We start from the raw sequence: 26,434 nt of genomic DNA on the forward strand, positions 1-26,434 counted from the left end.
AGTATTTATTGTAGAAACTACTCACAAGTAACCCAGATGAGCCGAGTACTTTTCCACCGCCGAACTGGAAGCCGGAAAGCCGGAAAAGAGAGCTAGACTTCCACTGTTCAGTCTTTTATACCTTCCTCCATAACGCCCCTAGCCATGCTCAAAAGTGGGCCTGGCTAGTGACGTGGTTCACCGCCTACGTCCATATAAATCTTTATGTCCGTCCGTCCATATATGTCTTTAGTCATGCCTAAAGTGGGTGTGGTTAGTGGTGTGGTAAACCGCCCTTTTATTACCTCATCTGAGCGTGCCTCTAGTAAGTCACATGGTTAATGGCGGCACACGGTTTCCTCCTACAATTCCCCTTTTAGTCTAAAAAGGATATTTAAACTTAAAACAACTAACTTGTGTCAATGAACAAAATGTACCAAACATCTATCCCATCTAATCCTAAACTTATCTGAAAGAAACACCCAAATCTGAACACCTCTTTCCAATCCCAACTCTAAAACAATTGAAAACTAACACTAACAGGTGTAAACTATTCTATAATATCAATAGTAGGGAGAGGGGGCGTGGAATTCTCAAAACTACTTCCTGCTAAGATGGGACGATGGGGGTCTCATGGGGACCTATGAGAAGAAAAATGTTAGTGTAACAAAACCTCAGTAGATCAGACAGTCTCTGTATGGCAGGAGATGCTTGATTGAAGTTCCTGACTGGGGTTCTAGTGTTGATTGAAGCTCTCATCTTGAAGCTCTTGCCAGATTGTAGAAGGTGTGCTATTTCAGTTTCTTGGTCTGGAGTTGTGTCGAGTGATGTAGTTTCAAGCCAGTTTCAGGATAGAGCTTGTCAGGTGGAGTCAATGATGTGGGGCAGTTCAGATGCCTCCAGTCGAATCAGGTGGAGTCATAGAAGTGGATCCTTATTCTCTTTCTGACGCAGTTGAAGATTGCTGTCAGGAAATCCCTTGTTCTCTGGAAAACTCAAACATTAATGTTAACAAAGAAATATTTTAACTTTTACATGTATGCATACTGGAAGAGGTGACAATAGGGAAGATGGTAAACCTGAAGGAAATTAGACTTTTCAGAAGAAGAAATCCAGAGATAACAGTCCCTAATTTTATTTTCTTCTGTCTTATATCAATCGTTCTTTGATATAATACAGAAATTCTGAATTTTTAATAATATGCTTGAATTTAGAGTAGAAGAGCAAATCCAACTCCAAAGCCAGCTTCAGTTAAATGAATGGGGACTGAGGTATGTGAAGAAATAAAGATAAAAGGGTACTATGAAAAACAATATAGAGAGATTTAGACTTTGATACCACACAGTGAGTTACTGTTTGTTTGATGGTCCTTAGGGTAGCTATTCATTCTTCTTAAGGAATCCATATGTCCAGTATTCTTTGCTGAGTTTACCTGTGAAGACAAAAAACAAAACACTTCTCTTTCCTTTTAGGAGGTCACTTTACCCATGGTAGAATATGAATTTGTAGATGAGCTGTTATCTTCCTCCTCCTGAGATGTCTTCTGTTCTGATCAAATCTTAATTAATTTCGATGGAACCCAAAGTTTTTCTTCTCCTGTGGAAACAAAAGCAAAACCCCTTCCCCAACGTAACACATATCCTGGTTTCCAGACTGAGGTCATAATGTCCTTAAAATACACCGGTTGGTTTAGTTCAGAAGTCTTCTCTGTAGTCCAGTGTCTTTCTGCTGCAGTTTGTCCTTTTTCATTAGCATTAAGGAAGTTCAACATTAGTAAAGCATTATGTAACCTGTGTTTGGGGGTCTTTGTTCCTCCTGGCTGTTTATGAAGCATCTCTTTTAAGGTTCGGTTAGATCTTTCAATCACTGCTTGTCCTGTGGGATTGTAAGGTATACCAGTTACATGTTTTATATTATAATATTTGAAGAATTATTCCAATTTACTGGAGACATATGCTGGAGCATTGTCAGTTTTTATTGTTTTAGGTATACCCATAACAGCCATCACCTCTAAGAGGTGTGTTATAACAGAGTCAGCCTTTTCAGAGCTGAGGGCAGTAGCCCATTGGAAGCCTGAGAACGTGTCTATGGTATGGTGTACATATTTCAAACTGCCAAATTCTGGGAAGCGAAATGCATCCATTTGCAAAAGTTCATTTCTGTGAATACCTTTAGGATTACAACCTGCTGGTAACAGAGTTTGATTGTAGAATGAGCAAGTGGGTCAATTTCTTACTATTTCTTTGGCTTGTTGCCAGGTGATAGAAAAATCCTTCTTTAAACCTTTGCTATTAACATGGTGTTGTTTCTTATGAAATTCTGAAGATTCCAACACATTACCTATTAATAAACGATCAATTTCATCATTGCCGTGTTCCAGAGTACCTGGCAGGCATGTATGGGACCTGATGTGTGTTATATATATAGGATGAGTCCTGTTTCTGATGGTTTCCTGCAATTGTAAAAATAATGAAGTTAATTCTGTACTACCAGGAACAAATTCTACAGTCTCAATGTGCAAGATAACTCTCTCTGCACTGAGAATCCGTGACTATATTGAGAGGCTCTGTAAAGTCTTTAAGTACCATGAGAATGGCATATAATTCTGCATTTTGGATGGAGTTGTAAGGGCTTTGAACTAATTTACTTATATTTCCTGATTTATACCTTTCCTTACATGATTTGTTTGCATCCATGTAGAAGGTAAGAACTCCAGAAAAGGGTGTTTGCCTCACAATACACAGAAGAATCCAAATTGTTTTCTTTATGAATTTGATTCTCTCTGTTTTGGGATAGTTATTACTAATAGTTCCCAAAAAATCACTGCAAGCTATTTGCCAATACTCATTATCCTTCCATAAGGAGGAAATTTCCTCATTAGTTAAAGGTACAATAATTTCAGCTGGGTCTCTTCCAGTCAGTTGACTAAGCCTTAATTTACCTTTTAATATCAAATCAGAGATCTTTTTTGTATGTTTTTAATTTTTTATTCTGTTTATGTGGCAGAAATATCCTTTCTAGTATGATGTCTTCCCTCTGCATTAATATTCCTGAGGGGTATTCTCTAGATGGTAAAATAACCAGAATACAGTCCAGTCCAGCTTTGGATTCACATGGTCCACATGTGCTTCTAATATTCTCTTTTCTACCCATTCTAATTCTTTTTCAGCCTCAGCTGATAGTACTCGTGGGCTGTTTAGGTATTTATCTCCTTTTAAAGTCATTTTCAGGTGTTTTAAATCATACCCTTCTACACCAATAATTGTCTGTAATTAGATTTCTCCTAATAGTTTTGAAGATCATTAAGAGTCCGGAAATGATCTCTTCTGATGTGTACTTTCTGCGGTCTAATTTTCTGAGAGACTATTTTATAACCTAAATAGTTAATAGAATCTCCTCTTTGTATTTTTTCTGGGGTAATTTGTAATCCCCAGCAAGGCAAAGTTTCCTTTACTGCTTCAAACATCTTTTCCCAAAGTATCCTTATTTGAATCAGACAGTAATATGTCATCCATATAATGATATATTAATGAAGATGGAAATATTTTACGTATTATTTCTATAGGCTTATGCACAAAATATTGACACAAAGTTGGGCTATTTAACATACCTTGAGGCAGTACTTTCCACTGGAATCTTTGTACTGGTTGTGAATTATTATAGGTAGGTACTGTGAAGGCGAACTTTTCTCTGTCGTTTTCTTGTAACAGTATGTAGAAGAAGCAATCTTTTAAGTCTATAACTATAATTGGCCAATCCTTAGGTATTAGAGAAGGTAACGGCATCCCAGGTTGTAGAGACCCCAAAGGCTGTAACTTGTTGATGGCTGTAAGATCAGTAACCATTCTCCATTAACAGACTTCTTCTTGACAGCAAAAACAGGTGAATTCCATGCACTAGTTGATTCCTCAATATGTCCAGCATCTAGCTGTTCCTGAACTAACTTCTCCAAAGCCTCTAACTTCTCAGATGTCATAGGCCATTGACCCAAGCAGACAGGTTCATCTGTCAGCCATTTTAAGGGTAGAGCTTTGGTTGTTCTGTAGGTTTGGCACTAACATCCTGTTTCTGTACAGCCTGTACATTTGGCATCTGTTTTCTGTGCTGCCTTACTATATTCTTTCTACCACCAAGAGCTTGCCTATAATTCCTAACTGATACAGGAGGAATGTTAATCTGTGTATTCCATTGCTGTAATATATCATGACCCCCAGAGGTTTATAGCAATATCTGCAACATATGGCTTTAACCTTCCTTTCTCTCCTTCTGGCCCAATAAGGTCAATCCATCTAATGCTCTGTTTAACTTGAGATAGGGTTCCAATCCCTAAGAATTGAACGTTAACCTCTTTTAAAGGCCAAATTAGGGGCCAAGACTTCTGATTTATTATGGTGACGTCTCTTCCAGTGTCTAAAATGCCATTAATCATCATATTATTTACTTTAATTGGTAACTTGGGTCTATGATATTGTACAGAAGTTTGCCAAAATATACGTTTTGTATTTCCTCCTTACAATGGGCAGTGGATCTTCTAATTGTCTTGGGAGAGGCTGTACTCCACTGTCACTGGGAAGGACCAGATAATCTTGCTTTTTGGGGCCTTCCTGAGGCCCCTGTTTACATTTCCCGGCTGTAAAGGTCTACCTTGTCTATGATAAACAGCACACTTACTGAAAGTAAAAGTAAGTATTTATTGTAGAAATTACTCACAATAGACAAACAAGTAACCCAGATGAGCAGAGTATTTTTCCACTGCCGAACTGGAAGCCAGAAAGCTGGAAAAGAGAGCTAGACTTCTGCTGTTCAGTCTTTTATACCTTCCTTTATAACACCCCTAGCCATGCCCAAAAGTGGGCCTGGCTGGTGACGTAGTTCACCGCCTACATCCATATATGTCTTTAGTCATGCCTAAAGTGGGTGTGGTGAGTGGTGCAGTAAACCGCCTTTTCATTACCTCATCTGAGTGCGCCTCTGGTAAGTCACATGGTTAATGGTGGCACACTGTTCCCTCCTTCAGAAGAACAGGGGACTACAGTCAAGGCTAAAACCATGGAAGGCTTTCTAAAATGGATCGAACGAGTGATTCCATGGTTCATTACTGGGGGAGGCTTAAATGTCCCAGATTGGGAGGAGGTTCACTGTGATCTTCAGAGGGCCGGGCGTTGGTGGCCCACGCCTTTAATCCCAACACTTGGGAGGCAGAGGCAGGTGGATCTCTGTGAGTTTGAGGCCATCCTGGTCTACAGAGCGAGTTCCAGGACACCTTCCAAAACAATACAGAGAAACCCTTTCTCAAAAACAAAAAGTCAAATAAAAAATAAGTAAAATAAAAAATAAAAAATCTCCAGCCTTTCGCCTGATCCACTGAGGTCAGGAAAGTAAAGGAGAACCTGAGAGGTTGCCCTCAGTTGGAGGGTGGATTGGGTTAAATCTTCATGCCTTCCTCCAACACCAAGATCGGGAAAGAAAGGGGAACCTGAGAGATTGCCCTCAGTTGGAGGGTGGATTGGGTTAAATCTTCATGCCTTCCTCCAACACCAAGATCGGGAAAGAAAGGGGAACCTGAGAGATTGCCCTCAGTTGGAGGGTGGATTGAGAAAATCTTAAGGCGTTTGCGTGAGGGATCATCCTCGGTTGGAGGATGGATTAAAAGTGGGTGAATTGAAAATTGGTAACAGTTAATAAACAGCAGATTGGATTAGAAAGAGTACTCACAAACTTCAAATAATTTTCAAAAGTTATTTGGAACATAGTATAGTTTATAATCTTTGAGTGATTTTCAGAAGTTTTTGGGAAATACTTAATGGTTATGTCTTTTTTAAAGGGCATCTACTAGTAATTTAGACAGTGATCCCAACTCACCTACATAGTTAACTAAGGAGGGTAGACAAATCCTTCTAATCTTATAGTCCAGCATCAACAGATGTAAGCAAATAGTTCAAACAAAATTTAAAAAAACAAAAAGGGGGAGTAATGTCCCAAGTCCCCACATGATTCATTAAATAATATACTCCTCATTTTAAAATTTTTAAATGCAGATACCAGTGAGCAATCTGCTGCAGATTCTGGCATGATGGAACTTGAATGACTTTTGCTCAGGTCAAATGGAGACATCCATGCACTAGACAGTGGAGAAGACCCTAATTTGGGGTGGAGGGCATGTTTGTGTTTTCTTACGGAAAAAGAATAAAGCTTCGGCAGCTGTCAGAACATTTGGTGAGATGCATGGAGCAGAGAAAAACTGGACCTGAGACCGTGGGAGCCTACCCAAGCCGTTTGAGTGAGATCCCCTAAATCAGTGTTCCTGACCCTTGATGTCATCGAATCTGCAGCCCGAGAAAGAAGGAAAACAGTCAGTTAGAGATTTCCACTTTCTCAACAGGCCTGCTGTGTCAACCTCCCGGACCCATGAGTTTTCATCCTGAAGCCAACAGAGAACTGGATGATTAACAGTGTGCCCTTGAAACAACAGAATTCATTTAGCCAGTTTTTCCCTTTGGGGAAAAAAGGACCCATTTAAAACAAGTGGACACTGGTATGGACTGTGAGTGGCAAAAGCCCCTTTCAGTATTTGAATAGGACACGGGCCACTTGACATATCAGCCTTGGTGGTTCCTGTTTCTGGAATCGAGACTATGCCAGTGTGTTTTTCTGGAGAAATGCAACTTGTCCTATTGAGGCAAAAAAAGAGACTTTGGCATCACGCTGTTATCGCAGCCATCTCCAAATTGGCCACTGCAGCTGCCGTGGCCAGAATTATCGTTGCCCAATCTTCCGCCAAAGCCTTGCTGGTAGAGTTATCGAAGCGCTGTCCACCCAGAATGCGCTCAATTCGCATATTCAGCTGGGGCTGCTGATGTTAAATCAACAACTGCATCACTACAGGAACAAATTGGTGCTCTGTGGATAGTGCAACAAACCTCTTGTTCACATTTTTATCATGCTACATGTGTAACATCAATGTGTATCTCTTGCATCTGTGCAAGTGCACTTTCTACATGCTTTCCTGAGTGGATCTTGGAGTGATATCTTTGTAAACATTATCACTGTTTTGGCCATCAAATTGTAACTGTAAATCATATGCGGGTTACCCTTGTAACAGAGAAAGGCTGGTAGAATGCTATGGCCCAGATCGGGGGATGGGTACGGCGATGCGGAGGCGCTATGTCAATGGGGGTCCTGGGAGTGGTGGCAGTGGCAGTAGGCATTCTGGCTTTATGCCGAGCTCAAACGTGCCTTGTTCCATAGGCAACAGATCCGTCACCAAGTATTGCTCAGCTTAGCCCATGGCAATCCCGGTAGCCATGAAGTCTGGTTACAGATGATTCAAGGATGAGGTTCTCTGATGACGGGAAACCTGTGGGGAAAGGACCTCCCGCCTAAGACAGGGGTCGCCAGGTCCCCCAAAGACGGGTAAGGGAGGGTGATCCTACTTGACCTAAGACAGGAGTGCCTCATTAGAAAATAAAAAAGGGGGAATTGTGTGGACACCAGACCTTGGCCGGAGGCCCACTTCCCCATCAGCCTGGGGGCAGGCAGCTGTAACCGACCAACCGCAGAGAAGACATGTTCACTAAGAACAATCGGGTGCCTGTAAGCAATGTTTACCGTAGCAATAAGTTCCTGATGAGGGCTCGCCCACGGAACACCCTGACCTTGACCTTTTCCAATGACTCACCGCCTCTTCCTGAGCCCCCACCACAGCATCTGGTGTCTGGGCATATAACCAGCCGGGGTAAGAATAAAGTGGAGCCTTCTTGAGGGGCCTTCTGGGATCTTCCTTTGCACCACCGACTGGTCTCTGTGTCGTCAATCCCGACACCCTCTGCACATCTCGGACACAGGCTGTGCAGCAGGCGCAGCAGAGAAAGGATAGCATGACCCAAATAAGGCCGCTGTTCCTCATACTCTGAGACACATGCACAGGCGCAAGCATGCACATGCATGCATGCACACACACACATGCACACACACACGCACGCGCACACAGGCACACACACATGCACATGTGCGCACACACGCACGCGCACACACGCACGCGCGCACACACACACACGCACGCGCACACACACACGCACACATACAGGCAAGTATAGGGAGGCAAGGCTACCAAGATGACACAGATGTGGACCGCCTTGGTGACGCCTGTGACTGAAATAGGGTCCACCTCCATTTTGGACTCAGAGAAAAGAGTAAAAGCCTGCCACACGGAGGAACCACGCTCAGAGCCAGAGGTGGAGTTCGCAAACACAGCCATCGGAATACAGCTCTGTAACTAGCTGGAGGAGGAAACGCTGGGGCTGCAGACACAGCCCAGTGCTTAGCCAACCTTCACCAGTGAAGACTGGGAATGTGGTGTGGCTCTGTGGTACAGTGTTCAGCTCAAATCCATCAGTTATCTATAGAGACTCAGTGTGGCTCAGTAGTAGAGCCTCTGCTTAACTAAAATTTATCAAAGAGGGGTAGGAGGCAGGCATGGCTCAGTGGTAGAGACCCTGCCTAGAATCCCCCAGTGAGGGGCTGGGGGTGTGGCTCAGTGGTTGAGCCCCTGCCTAGAATCCCCCAGTGAGGGGCTGGGGGCGTGGCTCAGCGGTAGAGCCCCTGCCTAAAATCCCCCAGTGAGGGGCTGGGGCGTGGCTCAGCGGTAGAGCCCCTGCCTAGAATTCCCCAGTGAGGGGCTGGGGTGTGGCTCAGCGGTAGAGCCCCTGCCTAGAATCCCCCAGTGAGGGGCTGGGGGCGTGGCTCAGCGGTAGAGCGTCCCTGGGCTCCCTCTCCAGCACTGGGATGGAAAAGCAAACAAAACAAGCAACCTAGTTAGTTCAAAAGCCAAAATCTGAGCATCCTATACTTGGAATTTATCCTTGGCTCCCACCGGGGTCACTCCCTCTAGCAGCCACTCTGGCGCCGTAGCAGTCTCCATCTTCAGAGACACCTCCACACCTCGGTACTGAAGACCAGTTTTATGCATCTAGGTGCTGGCTTGCTCCCTTAGCCCACCAGGGGGCGCCCTATTCCCAGGTCTCGGGGCAGCTGGACCAAAGGTATCAGTTTCTCCACTGTCCGGTCCTGTGCGTCCTGTTTTGGTCCCTAGGAAACTGCATGAAGAGCAACGTGAAAGCAGCCAGTTTGTAGAGAAAGGCTGGGAAGCCTTGAAGACAGTGCATGAGCTGGGAACAGCCCGCACACAGACAGGTGGGAGGCTGTGGGGCTCCCCCGCAGCTCAAGCTTACCTCCACCCTCCTCAGGAAGCACGCCCCTTCCTCCATTTCTCCTGGTGATTGCTTGCAGTCTCATCTAACCCGCCCTGTTGACCTTAAACTCTAACTGTCCTTGGGCTTCCTTCCGAGTCCATTCCTAAACTTTTAAATTGAGGTGAAGAACCCCGCAGGGGAAACCTCGGCTCCCCTGGTAACACCAGCACTCCGTCCCGTGAAATCATTCCACGGACGTAAGAAGTGCATCGCTCCCGAGGGCCACGGCGGAGGCGCAGAGGGTCAAGGCCAGCCTGGGGTACTACAAAGGAAGACCCTGACCAGAAATACACAACAAAACCAAAGCAAAGCCGGACCCATCTCTGACGACACGGGACTCCGTCAGCAGTACCCGGCCAGTGCCACACGCAAGCACAGGTTCAATGCTTCTCTGACCGGCTTCAATGCCCCAGCACCCAGGAAGTAGTCTTCCTCCAAAGAAAGTCTGACTTGCATCCGGCTCATGAGGTTCCTTTCCGTGAGATTCTGACACACGACCCAACCCTGAAGTCTAAAGCGGTTGTAGAGGTTCTAGAATTCGTGCTAGAACTGCAAATGCTCTTACCACCTCAACTCTCGCTACATGGTACATGAATGTGTGTGCGTACGCGCGTGCGAATCTGCTGTGACTACGACAATAACCGCCTTGGCCAAAGTTTTTAGAAGAAAACTATATTCTTTTAAAAGGAAATGCAAACATCCTCGGGGAGGGGGGGCCTTAATTTAGGTCCAATCACATGGCTTTGTGGTGGAGGCATACACGGTGCTTGCAGACGCTCCCTGGGGTCTGCAGGGAGCTCCCCCGGGGACCCTCTCTCCGCGCCTGGGATTCGCTCGCGGTCTTCTGAGGCTGCTGGGGAAGCACCATCCCAGGCCGGGGTCCAAAACGGCGGAGAACTGCGGCTGGAAACACCCATCAAGGCCGAATTCCCATGTCTCCCGGGCTGTCGCTGCTCCCCGGCTGAGAGTGCAGCACCACCCCCACGGGACCGCGGCCTGACTCCCGGGAGATGCGGCCAGGCACAGAGGGTGGCCTGTCCCCGGGCTGCAGGGCGCAGGTCTCCTGGAAGCCAGCGGGGGAAGTGGCTTGAGGCACAGAAGGTGAATAAATAGGAATCGCTTATTTGTCGCAGGGGTCCGGCCCCTGCGGAAGGGACAGCAGCTCGGTGGATGGAGAGGGTGGGGGGTGACCCCTCTCTCCTGACGGCTGCTTCTCAGAGCTCAGTCACGTGCACAGCCGGTGACCGGAGCGGGCCCTGTCCGAGGCGCCTCAGGTGGCATCGGCGGCAGAGCAGATGCCCCTCCAGGGGGTAGCAGCGGCGTCCCTCCTCCCCGCTCAGCTGGAGCCCGCAGTCCTGCAGAAGAAAAGCCACAGCCCTGAGCAGCCAGTGAGCTGGGGCCGGGGCGTCCTCACCGAAGGAACATCGGGGTTGGGGTAGATGCACCGCCTGCGAGCTCAGTGAAGCAGAGGAGGAGCAGCCTCTGACGCCCGAGGACTTGGCGCCGAGTCCAGCCTCAGGGAAAGGGCGGTGGCCGCTATTAGATGTAGGCTCAGCCTTGAGACTGGGTCTCTCTTATCCCAACACCCAGCTTCACAAGCTCTGGTTTTTAAGAACAAGGCAGGGCCGGGCGATGGTGGCGCACGCCTCTAATCCCAGCACTCGGGAGGCAGAGGCAGGCGGAGCTCTGTGAGTTCGAGGCCAGCCTGGTCTACAGATGGAGTTCCAGGACAGCCTCCGAAGCCACAGAGAAACCCTGTCTCGAAAAACCAAAAAAAAAAAAAAAAAGAACAAGGCAGGGCTGGAGGGATGGCTCAGTGCTAAGAGCTCAGATCTCTGCGCTCACAGAACAAGTCAGACTCTACACACAGAGACACAGGTACTAACACATCCACACACACACAAATAAAACATTAAACTCTTGATAGTAGTAATAAAAACTTAATAAGGCAACAGCCAACTTCCATGTGTGGGAGCCACATCTGTAATCCCTGCATTCCAGAGGCAGAAAGTCAAGTTTCAGGCCAGTCATGGCTACACAGCATGACCATATCTCAAAAAAACAAAGGCAATAAAATTCCAAGCAAGTTGACTGTAACCCCGGAAGTAGGAGACTGGGTTTGAGTCCAACCTGGGCTATCAAAATAATTCCAAAGGCTGGAGATCTAGCACGGCAACCGAGTTCTAGGACAGCCAGGGCTGTTGTGGGATAGCCTTTATGAACACTGGGACGATGTCTCTTTGACAAGGCACCTTCTGATCCGTTTAATAACGACTGAACGGGAGAGGATGGGGCGCTTCTGGGGACACAGGGGAAAATGAATCTAGGTGCCCGGAGACACCAGTGAGAGGCAGAGCAAGCCGGACACACAGGATGGAAGAGCGGTAAAGCCACACGGCAGAACAAAGATTAAAAAAGAACTCCGGGGACAAGCCTAAGCTAAAGGCAAGCTTTCATAATTAATAAGAAGTCTCCGGGTCATTATTCGCAGGCTGGTGGTCCAAGAAAGTCCGGTGTGAAAGCTTACTACATTGAGATCCATAGTGAGACCCTATTTCAAAAAAGCAAATAAACAACAACGAAAAAAGTTGGGGGGGGGAGGTGTGAAACGATCCCTTGTTCGTGGAGGAGGTGGCTGAGTTGCCAGAAAGATTTTGGCTATTTGGGGAGATGTCCTCAAGGGGACTCTGGAACCTTAACCTCTTTTTTTCTTTGTTTTTCGAGACAGGGTTTCTATGTGGCTTTGGAGGCTGTCCTGAAACTCACTTGTAGACCAGGCTGGCCTCGAACTCACAGAGATCCTCCTGCCTCTGCCCCCCAATTGCTGGGATTAGAGGTGTGGGCCACCGCTTTTTTTCTCATACACGGACTATCGTTATTGTTGTTTTGGTTTTTCTTCCAACAGGGTTTCTCTTTGTAGCGACCCTGGCTGAGCTGGAACTCAGAGATCTGCCTGCCTGCTGAGCGCCGGGGTTAAAGAGGACTCACCACACCGCCTGGCTGCATGCACCATTTGCACGTGAATGCGGGTGTGCCACGCAGGCCTGTGGGGGTCAGAGGACAGCCTGCACAAGTCGGCCGCCTCAGCCAGGCGGCGCTGACGCACGCCTTTAACCCCACCGCTCGGGAGGCAGAGCAGGCGGATCTCTGCGAGTTCAAGTCTGGCCTACAGAGTGAGTCCCAGGACAGTCAGGGCTGTTACACAGAGAAACCCTGTCGGGGGGGGGGTCTCTCTTCCACCGCCTGGGTGTCACCTCCCCCCCAAACCTTCCCTGATTTTTCAAGGTTCTGACAATTCCCTTCAACAGCACCTCATGTGGGGCACTGTCAACTCTAAGTCCAACACCCACCTCGTGAAAGCGTGGCTATCCGAAAGAGAAGAGGGCATGGGGGAAGGAAGGAACAGACGCCCAGCGCGAAGGCGCCTCGGCGTGGGGGAGGGCCAGCCGCACGCCTGTGTGAGGCCAGGGCTTACCTCACAGTGGTAACACTCCACATGGTAGTCTCTGTCCATGGACACCACACGGATGGTTGTCTCACAGCCCTGGAGGAAGAGACAGGGCTCACCCTCGTGCCCCTGGGCCTAGAGCAATGCTACCTGTCCGTGAAAGGCCCCCTCAGGCTGGAGAGATGGCTCAGCGGTTAAGGGCACTGCGTGCGACTGCGGAGGACCCGGGTTCGATCCCCAGCACCCACACGGCGTCTGTGACTCCAGTTTCCGGGGACCCAACACCCGTGACAAGACACTAGCGCACATAAAAATAATAATAATAAAGAAAATTAAAGCGCCCATCTCTACAATGTGCCAAGGGACATGGTACTTCAGCACGTGGCCAAGAGTGGGCGTGGATGTGCTCTGGGCATCTTCCCCAACAGGAGCCCCCCCCCACGCGCGCGCGCGCGCACACACACACACACGCACGCGCACACACGCACGCGCACGCGCGCGCGCGCACACACACGCACGCACGCGCACACACACGCACACACACACACACGCACACACACGGCCTCCGTAGCTGCTGCTCTACCCCAGGCCACCCAACCCCCACTGCAGAGATGAACCAGAGCCGAGTGACCATCCCTTCCCTGTACAGGAACGGAACGGAGCAGAGTCCTGCCGTGGGACAACAGGAGGCAGGGCTACCCCTTCCGGGTGACGCACTCCTGCGTGGACGGCCGCTACACTCCTCAGTGCTGGGGAGCGCTGAGCATGGCCGCCTTTGCCGCCCACCCCGTCTATGGCCCAGGGTCTGAGGCAGAGCAGACAGCAGTGAGCAAAACCTCAGGGCCAGGAACCTACTGCTTCCCTGGGAAAGTAGCCCTACCTGTGCAGGGAGGATGGGGCGGGCACAGGAAGCGCATTTTGGTGCAAACACCCTAGGAGGATAAAGGAGATTGGGCGTGAACGTGTGTGAGCAGAGGCGAGGGCCCAAGGGCGCGTCTGTCTCCGTGTGGGTGAGCAGATGCCCAGTGTCCGCCTTCTCGGTACCACTGCTTGATGCTGTTCCTAGCTGTCCCATCCCTCCTCCTCCTCCTCCTCCTCCTCCTCCTCCTCCTCCTCCTCCTCCTGCGGGACGGCCTCAGGCTCTCCCCAGCCATCTCCCATGCACTCTCTAGCCCCTGATACCCAGACTGAAACCATCCCTAGGGGAGGCCTCTGCCCCACCCTGAGTGCCAGGGACAAATGCCGGCCCCAATCTCCCACGCCGGCAGCCGCCGCTGCAGCACACTCTGAGACCAGAGCCCGAGCCCGCAGTGACAGCGCGCTACAGACTGGGAGCCGAAGGCAGGGAAGAGTCAGGTGAGGCCCCAGGAAGAAGAGCGGGCATGCAGGCAGAAGCATGAGGGAACCCAAGGCCAGGCTACCCAGAAGAGGGGACCAGAAGGGACCAGTGCCCCGCCCTGCCCTTAGGGCTTCTGCCTGACCATCCTCCCAGGCCCGAGTCTCAGGACGCTTGCTCCCCAGCAGATGGCGCTGTCCTGGGAGCGCAATGCTTGCAGCTCACTCCAGGGTTCCTCCTGCTCCTGCCCCCAACCAAGGCCAGAGCTGTCCTCAGCACCATGCTTTCAACACCAGGCCTGCCTGGCCCATCGTGGCAGGCATCTCCTGGAACCGTGAGCCCAAAACCAACCTCTCCGTGCACTGTCTCGTGAGGAGTGCGACCACAATGGGAAGTCACTAAGACAGACACACCTGCCCCGACTGCTAAGAAGACACGAAGTCAGGAAAAAGAAAAAAGGGGGCCGGACGCGGAGGGGCAGAGACGGGCGGGCGGGAAGCAGCCGGTGAGGGGCTCCGGCAGGGGACACTCACGTGTGGTAGTCTCTGACACAGTAGATGTTGTTCTGCACATCCACGGTGAAGGGCACCCCGTCCAGACACTCGTTGCACACTGAGCAGCGGAAGCAGCCCGGGTGGTACGACTTGCCAAGGGCCTGCAGGATCTTGGGGGGTGGGGGGGCACCGAGAAGTCAGCATGGGCCAGAGACTCGGCAGCGCTGCCCCCAAGAGGCCACGGAGGCCTGGAGCAGGAGAGGGCGGGGCCACCGGGGGAGGGTCTCACCATCTCCATGATAAGGTGTCCACACACGCTACACTTGTCAGCTGTTTGCTGGAACCCGGAGTACTGAGAGGGGACACAGGATCCAGGGCGTCACGTTTGACAAAGGGGGGGCACTCACTGTCGCTGGCCTCGGGTCTGCATGTGAGTCCGGAGGAAGAAGGGTCCCGCCCAGGCTCCCACCCAGCTCGGCCAGCAACACACAGTGAAGACTCACCAGGAAGTCCTCCCGGCAGTACACTTTCTCGCCCACGTTATAGAAGGCCTTCCCGCGGAGACGTCTCCCTGGAAGGGGAAGGGGTAAAGCGGACGTCCCTGGGAAGCTAAAACCAGGGATGGAGGAACCGGGCTTGAATGCCGGTACTCACCTCCTACCAGTGAGAAGGTAAACTGTGAACATCTCCAAACATCCCTTTATAGACTTATTTTACGAGTGCTTTACCTGCATGTACACTTTTGTGCCAGGAGAGGGCGCCAGATCCCACTACAGATGGCCGTGAGCCACCGTGTGGTTACTGAGAATTGAACTCAGGACCTCTGGAAGAGCAGCAGCCATCTCTCCGGCCCCCTCTAAACATTGTCAGTGCTATGCTGGTGTTATCAACATCTCAAGTCAGAATGGTGTAACCCAGCATCCCACAGGTGAAAGTGGGGACCCCAAAACCTAAGGACAGCCTAGGCTACAAAGCAAGACCTACTTCAAAACCCAAGTGATAAAACCGGGTGTGGTGGCACACGCCACTGATCCCAGCACTGGGAGGCAGGAGGATCAGAGATTCAAGGTCACTCGTGGCTACAAAGCCTGGCTGGAGGCCAGCCTGGTCTCTCTTAAATAAAAACAGTATTTCGGGAGACACTATAACAGTCAACAAAACTGTAATCAAAGCAAATACGGGAAGGCCTCCCTCCCCCACGCCTCTCAACTGCTGCCTCTCCCTCTGCTGTCGGCCAGGCACTGCCATCCGGCAGGAGGCGCCAGTAGCTACTACCAACAAGAGGGAACTTCACCCTCGGGGAGGTGCCCGTGAAAACCACGAGGCAGCACCAAGCACGCCGTGAGACGTTAAGTACTTTTCCTCTTGAACAGTTTTGCAGCAGAGTATGGCTGCCCACACCTGTAGTTTCAGATCTCAAGAGGCAGAGGCAGTAGGAGTTCAAGGCTAGCTTGAGATATATAGGAACACCTTGTCTAAAAAAACCCTCAGAGCTGGGGAGGGGTGTGGCTCATTGGGGAACACCTGCCTAGAATCCCCCAGTGAGGGGCTGGGGGCGTGGCCCTGGGTTAGATTTCCAGTACTACAAAACAAACAAGATTAGTCAGTCTTGTACTAGAAGTTCTGGGCAGTACGTAATAACGAGTTGTACGCAATTAGTAGCGACATAGACTACTAAGAAGTAAAGCTATCTATAATCAGAGATGACATGATTGTGTTGTAGAGAAAACCATTAGTAACCCACTAACCCTAGTAAGTTTATTATAATTGCAGGGTAGAATACAAGACCAGCATATAAAAACCAAATATCCAAATGAATTTTTTTTTTTTTGGTTTTTCGAGACAGGGTTTCTCTGTGGCTTTGGAGGCTGTCCTGGAACCAGCTCTTGTAGACCAGCCTGGCCTCGAACTCACAGAGATCCGCCTGCCTCTGCCTCCTGAGTGCTGGGGATTAAAGGCGTGCGCCACCAACGCCCGGCTCCAAATGAATTTTTATTCTGGCAACAAATATTAGGAAAATGAAGTTACAATTTTTTGTTTTGAGACAGGGTTTCTCTGTTGTCGCTCTGGCTGTCCTGGAATTCAGTCTGCAGACCAGGCTGGCCTGGAACTCAGACATCCTCCTGCCCCTGCCTCCCCAGTGCTGGGACTACAGGTGTGCTCCACCACCGCCCAAACAGTAATATTTTTTAACTTATAATTCCTAAGCTTGAGGTTTCGCAGGGTTGCAACACAGACAGCGGGTGCAGCATCTGCCATGGGAAGTGAGCTTGAAAACTGTCCCCCAGAAAGTCATGCCTTCTATCAACACCATGAAGAGTGGCATGCTGCAGGGTAAGATTCCGAATTCTGGGGCTGGAGAGACGGCTCAGAGGTTAAGAGCACTGACTGCTCTTCCAGAGGTCCTGAGTTCAGTTCCCAGCAACCACATGGTGGCTCACAATGATCTACAATTCAATCTGGCGCCCTCTTCTGGCATGTAGGCAGAACACTCTATATGTAATAAATAAATCTTAAAAAGGCAAAAACAAAAAACAAAAAACCTCGGGAGAAAAAAATTTTTTGAATCCTTCCCAGCAGTGCTGTTCATCTGTAAACGCAGCCCAATCTCAATGTCAGCATTGATTTTTTTTTGTAGAACTAAGACACAAAAAGTGGCAAGGAGGGCTGAGGTGGCGGCTGTGACCTGTGGCCCTGAGTTCAATCCCCAGTGTCCACATAAAAAGCAGCGTGTGCTGGCAGTCGCAGTGTGGGGAGACACAAAGAGGGGTACTCGCAGCTTCTTGGCCAGCTACACTACTCTAATTGGTAAATCGCAGGTCCCAGTGAGAGACGGTCTCAAAAAAAAAAAGTTCCCAAGAAACAACACCTGGGCTGACCTGTAGCCTCCACTCACATAAAACTCTACATGAAATATTCATCAATCTACACATAAACACAACCTGAACTGAGTGTGGTTGCTCATACCTGTAATCCCATCACACAAAAACTGAAGAACTGGGCTTAGTCCAATTTAACATTTCTTAACAAAAGCATCACTAAAATAGTTTTGAAAAAAAATCACACAAAGGGGGGGGCTGGAGAGATGGCTCAGAGGTTAAGAGCACTGGTTGCTCATCCAGAGGTCCTGAGTTCAGTTCCCACCAGCAACCACATGGTGGCTCACAACCACCTGTAATGAGATCTGGCGCCCTCTTCTGGCCTGCAGACTTACATGCAGGCAGAACATTGTATACATGATAAATCCTTAAAAAAAAATCACACAAAGAGATTTTGCTCACAAACTATACATTGGCCAAATAATCTGGCCAATGTTTGTGAGTAAACTCCTACAACTCAGCAATTAAAAAAACAAGTAACCAGGAGGCAGCAGCAGGATGACCTCTGTGAGTATCAGGCCAGCCTGGTCTACATAACAAGTTCTAGGCTGGCCAGGGCTAGCTAGCTACAGAGAGAGACCCTGTCTCAGAGACAAAAAGCTCAAAACAGAAGCTGAGAGATGGTTCTTGCTGAGACCCTGAGTTCAGTTTCTAGCACCCACAAGGGATGGCTCATAGACACCTGTAACTCCAGCACCAGAGACAACACCCTTGGGCTCCTTGGGCAAATGCACTCACATATACATAGTCCCCATCCAGTCAGTCAGACAGACAGACACACACACACACACACACAAACATATGCACACACACGCATGCACAATAATTAAAAGTGCCTCCCCTCCAGTGTGAGGAGCCGCCCTCGCTATCGCTATTGCCGTTAGAAGATGGCGCTGACATCCACTGTCAGTTGGAGTTAACTGTCGCTGTCAGTTGGAGTTAACTGTCGCTGTCAGTTGGAGTTAACTGTCGCTGTCAGTTGGAGTTAACTGTCGCTGTCAGTTAGAGTTAACTGTCGCTGTCAGTTGGAGTTAACCGTTTAAACTGTGCCTCTCCCGTGACGTCATCTGGGGTGATGTGCAAACCACCAATCCCGGCTCTACACATCTCACTCGGAGCTCCTAGGCTTATATAAGGGGCTGGGTTTCTTAGCTTGGGGTCTCCCTCTAAGAAGCTGATCATCTATCTCTCAAGATGCATTAAAGCTTTACTGCAGAAGGATCCGAGTGTTCTGCGTCGTTCTTGCTGGCGAGACGGTAGCGCGGGACATCTGGTGCCGAAACCCGGAACTCTTCAACATCGCCGGCGCCGCGGGAGACCCCTCGGAAAACGGGGCGGATTCAGAACTGCAGGGACGTAGGTTCAGAGAGGTATGCTTTATCCTGAACAACCCTTTTCTCGACTTTGGCCTTAGTTTGTCATCACCGTGGGACGGGTCAGTGGAGGCTTTGGTGCTAGTCCTGTTTGTCCTTCTCCTTCATCGTGGCTGGTGCTGACAGAACGGCGCTGTCCATCTGGCGCTGTCCATCTGGCGCTGTCCATCTGGCGCTGTCCATCTGGCGCTGTCAGTCTGGTGCTGTCAGTCTGGTGCTGTCAGTCTGGTGCTGTCAGTCTGGTAACGGAGTTGAGCGCGTTTTTATTATCCTGAACAACCCTTTTCGACTTTGGCCTTAGTTTGTCATCACCGTGGACGGGTCAGTGGAGGCTTTGGTGCTAGTCCTGTTTGTCCTCTCCTTCATCGTGGCTGGTGCTGACAGAACGGCGCTGTCCATCTGGCGCTGTCCATCTGGCGCCGTGTCCATCTGGCGCTGTCCATCTGGCGCTGGCCGTCTGGTGCTGTCAGTCTGGTGCTGCCAGTCTGGTGCTGTCAGTCTGGTAACGGAGTTGAGCGCTGTTTTTTAGATAAGCTGTCAGCGCGATGGGGTCGTCACAAGTCAGTGGTTACAGCCTTACAGACTGTGCTAAAACAAAGAGATCTTAAAATTGCACCACGAACACTTCAAAATTTTGTGAAGGAGGTAGATAGAGTGGCACCATGGTATGCTTGTTCCGGGTCCCTCACTGTGGCCTCATGGAACAAGCTAGGTAAAGAACTAGACAGGAAGCATGCAGAAGGAGATCTCTGCTTAGGTACCAAAGCCATTTGGAAGCTAGTTAAAAACTGCTTGGAGGATGAGGCCTGTCACCCTGCTATAATAGAAAGTCAGGGAACCTTAGAGGAAGTTCAGGATAGCATGTCAGAAACTGAACGGAGTGAGAGAATGGGAGCTCGCAAAAGAAAAGACATGTCTAAGAAAAAGGCCCTCCCCAGGAAGTTAAGAAAGGGGGAGAGAAAGAAGGGAGTTATCATTCACCCCTTAACAAATCTAAGAAAAGAAAAAGCCAGAATCTAGTCTATACCCTGCAGTAGAGCTAGAAGCCTTGGAGCTAGATAATTCTGATTCTGACACTCTGGATTCTAGCGAAGAAGGTGGTCTAGAGGAGGAGGTGGCACGGTATGAGGAAAAAGATATCACCCTGATAGACACCGGCCACTGAAAACAAAAATGAATGTGAGGCCACCGCCTATAAATCCGGCGGGCTCACGCTTCTCAGCGCCTCCGCCATATGAGCTTCGGCTGAATACTGGTACTGACTCCTTTTTACCTTTAGAGGAACGGAGAAAAATACAAATGGCTTTTCCAGTATTCGAGAATGTGGAAGGCGGAAGAGTACATACCCCCGTAGATTACAATCAAATTAAAGAATTGGCCGAATCCGTTCGTAATTATGGGGTCAATGCTAACTTTACCACATTACAGGTGGAAAGGCTTGCTAATTTTGCCATGACTCCCACTGACTGGCAAACGACAGTGAAAGCAGTGCTTCCCAACATGGGACAATACATGGAATGGAAGGCTCTCTGGTATGATGCAGCCCAGGCACAAGCTAGAGTTAATGCCACGGCTGAAGATGAGAATCAGAGGCAGTGGACATTTGAAATGCTGACAGGTCAGGGTCAACATGCCCTTAATCAAACCAACTACATCTGGGGCGTCTATGGTCAGGTGTCGGCCGCCGCTATTAAAGCATGGAAGGCCCTCACAAAAAGGGGAGAGTCCAGTGGACACCTTACAAAGATTGTCCAAGGACCCCAAGAGCCATTTTCAGACTTTGTGGCCAGAATGACAGAGGCCGCCAGTCGCATCTTTGGTGATTCAGAACAAGCTATGCCCCTGATTGAGCAACTTGTCTATGAACAAGCAACCCAGGAATGTCGAGCGGCTATCGCCCTCGCAAAAGCAAAGGTTTACAAGATTGGCTCAGAGTGTGCAGGGAGCTGGGGGACCCCTAACCAATGCAGGACTAGCTGCCGCCATTTTACAAACGCACAGGTATAGAGATTTATCTAATCGAAAAGCTTGTTTTAATTGTGGGAGAATGGGGCACCTTAAGAAAGATTGTCAAGCCCCTGAAAGAACAAGAGAATCGAAGCTTTGCTATCGTTGTGGTAAAGGTTATCATAGGGCTAGCGAATGCAGGTCAGTCCGGGATGTAAAAGGGAGGCTTCTGCCCCCTATTGAAGAATCCAAGGTACCCCAATCAAAAAACGGGTCACGGGGCCCATGGTCCCAGGGCCCTCAGAAATATGGGAACCAATTTCAGAAAAGCAATCAAGAGGAAGTAGAGGTTTCCGAGGAACCTCCGGAATGGACTTGCGTGCCGCCTCCGACTTCTTACTCATGCCCCAAATGAATGTTCAACCGGTCCCAGTCCATTCCCCTGACCTTTGCCCCCTGCCACCATTGGGCTTATTCTGGGCCGTGGCTCCTTAACTTTACAGGGACTCATTATATATCCTGGGATTGTTGACCCATATCATAAAGAGGAGATTCAAGTTCTCTGTTCTAGCCCTCGGGGTGTATTTTCTATAAAGCAGGGAGATAGAATTGCACAACTGGTGTTGCTGCCCTCCCTCGGGGATGGAGAAACCTACACTTTACAAAAAAGGGCTATGGGATCTTCTGGAAGTGATTCAGCCTATCTGGCTATACCCCTAAATGAGAGACCTACAATAAAATTGTTAATTAATGGAAAAGAATTTGAAGGGATAATGGATTCGGGAGCAGACAAAAGCATTATTTCACTCCATTGGTGGCCGAAGTCTTGGCCCACTGTTGTTTCATCTCATTCTCTACAAGGTCTTGGATACCAGTCCTCTCCTGCCATCAGTGCCTCAGCCTTAACCTGGCGGGATGCTGAAGGCAAACAGGGATGTTTTACCCCCTATGTGTTGCCACTCCCTGTAAATTTATGGGGACGAGATGTGTTACAAGCCATGGGCATGACCCTAACTAATGAATACTCCCCCAGGCATCAGCCATTATGGCAAAGATGGGGTATACAAATGGTAGAGGCTTGGGTAGGCAAGAACAAGGCAGAATAAAACCCATTACACAACACGGAAATCGGGGTAGAAAAGGACTGGGTTTTATTTAGGGGCCGTTGAGGCTTCACGACCCATACCATGGAAAACAGAGGAGCCGTTATGGGTCTCTCAATGGCCTCTATCCTCTGAAAAATTAGAGGCTGTCACAAGATTAGTGCAAGAACAGGAACGGCTGGGGCATCTAGAGCCTTCTACCTCCCCATGGAATACACCAATTTTTGTTATTAAGAAGAAATCTGGGAAGTGGAGATTACTCCACGACCTGCGGGCCATTAACAATCAGATGCATCTTTTTGGCCCTGTTCAAAGAGGCCTTCCTTTGCTTTCTGCACTTCCTCAAGATTGGAAGCTTATTATTATAGATATTAAGGATTGTTTCTTCTCTATTCCACTTTACCCACGGGATAGACCAAGGTTTGCCTTCACTATCCCTTCTCTTAATCATATGGAACCAGACAAGAGATTTCAGTGGAAGGTACTGCCGCAAGGCATGGCCAATAGCCCAACAATATGTCAGCTATATGTGCAGGAGGCTTTGGAGCCAATTAGGAAGCAATTTACATCTTTAATCGTTATCCATTATATGGACGATATTCTTATTTGTCACAAAGAGTTAGATGTTTTACAAAAGGCTTTTCCCATGCTGGTGGCTGAATTAAAACAGTGGGGATTAGAGATTGCCTCAGAAAAGGTTCAAATTGCAGATACAGGCCTCTTTTTGGGCTCAAAGATTACTCCCAAAAATATAGTTCCTCAGAAAATAGAAATTCGCAAAGACCACTTACAAACATTAAATGATTTTCAGAAACTTCTGGGAGATATAAATTGGTTGAGGCCCTTTTTAAAAATTCCATCTGCTGATCTAAAACCCCTCTTCGATCTCCTGGAGGGTGAGCCTCATATCTCCTCACCCAGAAAATTTACCCCTGCCGCCCACCGAGCCTTACAGATGGTGGAAGAGGCCTTACAGGAAGCACAATTACAACGAATTGAGGAGTCACTACCTTTTAATCTGTGTGTTTTTAAGACAGCTCAATTGCCAACTGCAGTCCTGTGGCAACATGGACCATTACTTTGGATTCATCCAAATGCTTCCCCTGCTAAGATTATTGACTGGTACCCTGATGCTGTTGCACAGCCTCGCGCTTCGCGGAATAAAAGCAGCTGTTACACATTTTGGCAGGGATCCTGATTCCTTGATTGTGCCTTATACTGCTGCACAAGTTCAGACCTTGGCAGCCACATCTAGTGATTGGGCAGTTTTAGTTACTTCCTTTTCAGGACAAATTGATAATCATTTTCCAAAGCATCCAATTTTACAGTTTGCCCTAAACCAGGCTATAGTGTTTCCACAAGTGACAGCTAAAGACCCACTCCCAGATGGGACTGTGGTGTACACTGATGGATCAAAAACTGGTATGGGAGCTTATGTGGTCAAGGATAGGGTTATATCTAAACAATATAATGAAACTTCACCTCAAGTTGTAGAATGTCTGATAGTACTGGAGGTTCTTGAGGCTTTTCCAGGACCCCTCAATATTGTATCAGATTCCTCTTATGTGGTTAATGCAGTTAATCTCCTTGAGATAGCTGGAATAATAAGATCCTCCAGCAGAGTTGCTAACATCTTTCAGAAGATACAAGCTGCCTTGTTAAATAGGAGATTTCCTGTTTTCATTACCCATGTCCGAGCACATTCTGGACTCCCAGGTCCCATGTCCTTAGGGAATGACTTAGCGGACAAGGCTACAAAGCTGGTGGCCGCTGCCTTGTCTACCCATGCACAAGCAGCAAAAGAATTCCATAAGCGCTTTCATGTGACGGCTGAGACCTTGCGCCGTCGTTTTGCTCTATCCAGGAAAGAGGCTAGGGAAATTGTTACTCAATGCCAGAATTGCTGCGAATTCTTACCTACTCCCCACATGGGAATAAACCCACGTGGCATTAGACCATTGCAGATGTGGCAGATGGATGTTACTCATATTCCCTCTTTTGGAAGGCTTCAATATGTTCATGTTTCTGTTGACACCTGTTCTGGCGTAATGTTTGCCACACCCCTAACAGGGGAAAAGGCCTCATATGTGATTCAACATTGCCTTGAGGCCTGGAGTGCTTGGGGAAAACCCAGAATTTTAAAAAACAGACAATGGACCAGCATATACCTCTCAAAAATTCCGACAGTTTTGTCGGCAAATGGATGTTACCCATCTAACTGGCCTACCTTATAACCCTCAAGGACAGGGCATTGTGGAACGTGCCCATCGTACACTCAAATCATATCTGATTAAACAAAAGGGGAGTATTGAGGATGTTCTACCCTCGGTACCAAGAGTTGCTGTATCCATGGCACTTTTTACCCTTAATTTCTTGAACTGTGATGCCCAAGGCCACACTGCGGCTGATCGCCACAGTTTAGAGCCTGATAGGCCAAAAGAAATGGTAAAATGGAAAGATGTCTTGACTGATCTCTGGAAAGGCCCGGATCCTATTCTTATAAGATCCAGGGGAGCTGTGTGTGTTTTTCCACAGGAGGAAGAAAACCCCCTGTGGATCCCTGAAAGACTCACTCGAAGAGCTCCTTCACAACTCCAGAATAAGAAGGATGGAGGCCAAGTGGGTGATGAAGACTCTCCTACTCGGGATGATGGTTCCTAGTATGATGGGAGAGTTACGGTGGGCCATCATGTCTACCTTCCCCTACCGATGCCAGTGATGCAGAATGCCCAGGTGTTCCCTAGATTTTTCACAAATAATAGAGAGTTGGGGCTTGCCTTTTTGCCTTTAGATCCTCAGATACAGAGTTTTCAGGATGAGAGAACCTTGTCATTAGTAGGAAGCTTGTGCTTTACTGTGATTTCTTCATTAAAGGATAATTTTATTCATATGGATCCAGAAAGATCTAATGCTAATCCTTTTGAATTAATGGAAGCTGTACTGATCTTTCTCCTATGATAGTGAGAAGGGACAGATTACTTTTGATTGGAAAGGGGCATTAGGCAACAGTCTGAGTGAGGGACAGAGCTCTGGATCATCTGATTGGTCCTCCTCCAATGTTAAGTATACCCCTTTTAAGAGAACTAATTATTCAGCTGCCCTTTATTTGGGTTGTGAGTAATGATACCTTAGGTAAGAATCAGAAAGAAATAAATTGTTCTGCTTAGAATTGTTTTTATGCATTATGCTGGGATGCTATTAAGCACCCTTTTGCTTTGGTAATGCGCATGCCTCGATTTATTCCAGCTCCTGTTGAGGCGCCAAGTAATTTGAGTTTGTTTAGGGAAAAGCGAGATTTTTGGGATCTCTGCTATTATTGTGGGCCTGATAGCCACCGCCGCGGTTACTGCTTCGGTTACCGCCTCGGCCCTTGCACTTTCTGCCACTGTGCAGACAACTCAAACCATTAATGAACTATAGGCCACTGTGACCATGGTCCTAGATAAACAGGCCACTGCCAATTCTCAGATACAAGGAGGCCTGATGTTGGTAAACCAACAGATTAATTTGGTTCAGGAACAATTGGATATATTGTGGCAGATGGCCAAATTGGGATGTGAACAAAGTTGCCTGGCCTTTGTGTCACTTAGTACAATATGAGAATTTTACAAGAGCAGCTAACCTGTCAAAAGCTCTGTCTCAACATTTATTACAGAATTGGACTTTTGAGTTTGAGCAGACACTCCGTGAGTTGAGAATGGCGATCCTGCAAGTGAATTCGACGCATCTGGATCTTTCTCTGATGGAAGACCTCTCCCCTGGATTTCATCTGCATTTTCTTATTTTAAGGAATGGGTGGGGGTAGGATCATTTAGCCTAGTTCTCTGCTGTGGAATAGTGTTGATGCTTTGGATGGTGTGTACGCTCAGAGCCCAAACAAAAGGAGAAAGTGGTGGTGGCACAAGCACTTGCTGCCTTAGAACACGGAGCATCCCCTGACATTTGGTTAACCATGTTAAAGCAATAGGTCGCTGGCCTCCCAGCTCTTGCACCCCACGAGGCTAGTCTCATTGCACGGGATAGAGTGGGTAGGCTTCAGCAGCCCAAGGAGTTGCAAGGCTAAGCACTGCACAGGAGAGGTCTGCGGTATAACGACTTTCTCCTGGGAGATAAGTCATCTTGCATGAAGGTTCTATGTCATGATCTCCTTCCCCCAGAAAAAAGACATCGGACTGGTCAGGACTTCCTCTGGGGATAAGACCCTGGAGAGGAGCTTTGTACATGTTCCGAATTTGCACATGGGGATTTGACCTCTATCTCCACTCCAAAGTTGTGGGTGTCCTATTGCTTCAAAAATAAATGAATAGGGGGAGATGTGAGGAGCCGCCCTCGCTATCGCTATTGCCGTTAGAAGATGGCGCTGACATCCACTGTCAGTTGGAGTTAACTGTCGCTGTCAGTTGGAGTTAACTGTCGCTGTCAGTTGGAGTTAACTGTCGCTGTCAGTTAGAGTTAACTGTCGCTGTCAGTTGGAGTTAACCGTTTAAACTGTGCCTCTCCCGTGACGTCATCTGGGGTGATGTGCAAACCACCAATCCCGGCTCTACACATCTCACTCGGAGCTCCTAGGCTTATATAAGGGGCTGGGTTTCTTAGCTTGGGGTCTCCTCTAAGAAGCTGATCA

At 48.4% G+C, this 26,434-nt stretch overlaps 1 protein-coding gene across 4 annotated transcripts in view; it reads right to left on the bottom strand.

Annotated features, from left to right (window-relative positions):
- Positions 1-9,886: 9,886 nt before the first annotated feature.
- LOC101827703 (WT1 interacting protein) overlaps positions 9,887-26,434 on the bottom strand; it is a 27,271-nt gene continuing 10,723 nt past the window's right edge. For 2 of the 4 annotated variants that reach the window (XM_040735538.1, XM_040735536.1), the window contains 6 exons: positions 15,012-15,079; positions 14,798-14,860; positions 14,548-14,678; positions 13,559-13,610; positions 12,706-12,774; positions 9,887-10,585 (listed from right to left, as the gene is read on the bottom strand). In XM_040735538.1, coding sequence (XP_040591472.1) covers positions 10,445-10,585; positions 12,706-12,774; positions 13,559-13,610; positions 14,548-14,678; positions 14,798-14,860; positions 15,012-15,079 — 524 coding nt within the window. In that variant the 3' untranslated portion in view covers positions 9,887-10,444. The remainder of the gene's footprint in view (positions 10,586-12,705; positions 12,775-13,558; positions 13,611-14,547; positions 14,679-14,797; positions 14,861-15,011; positions 15,080-26,434) is intronic. The other 2 variants (XM_040735539.1, XM_040735537.1) reach the window with 1 other exon arrangement.

Source organism: Mesocricetus auratus, unplaced genomic scaffold (genome assembly GCF_017639785.1).
Source record: "Mesocricetus auratus isolate SY011 unplaced genomic scaffold, BCM_Maur_2.0 Super-Scaffold_100046, whole genome shotgun sequence".
NCBI lineage: Eukaryota > Metazoa > Chordata > Mammalia > Rodentia > Cricetidae > Mesocricetus > Mesocricetus auratus.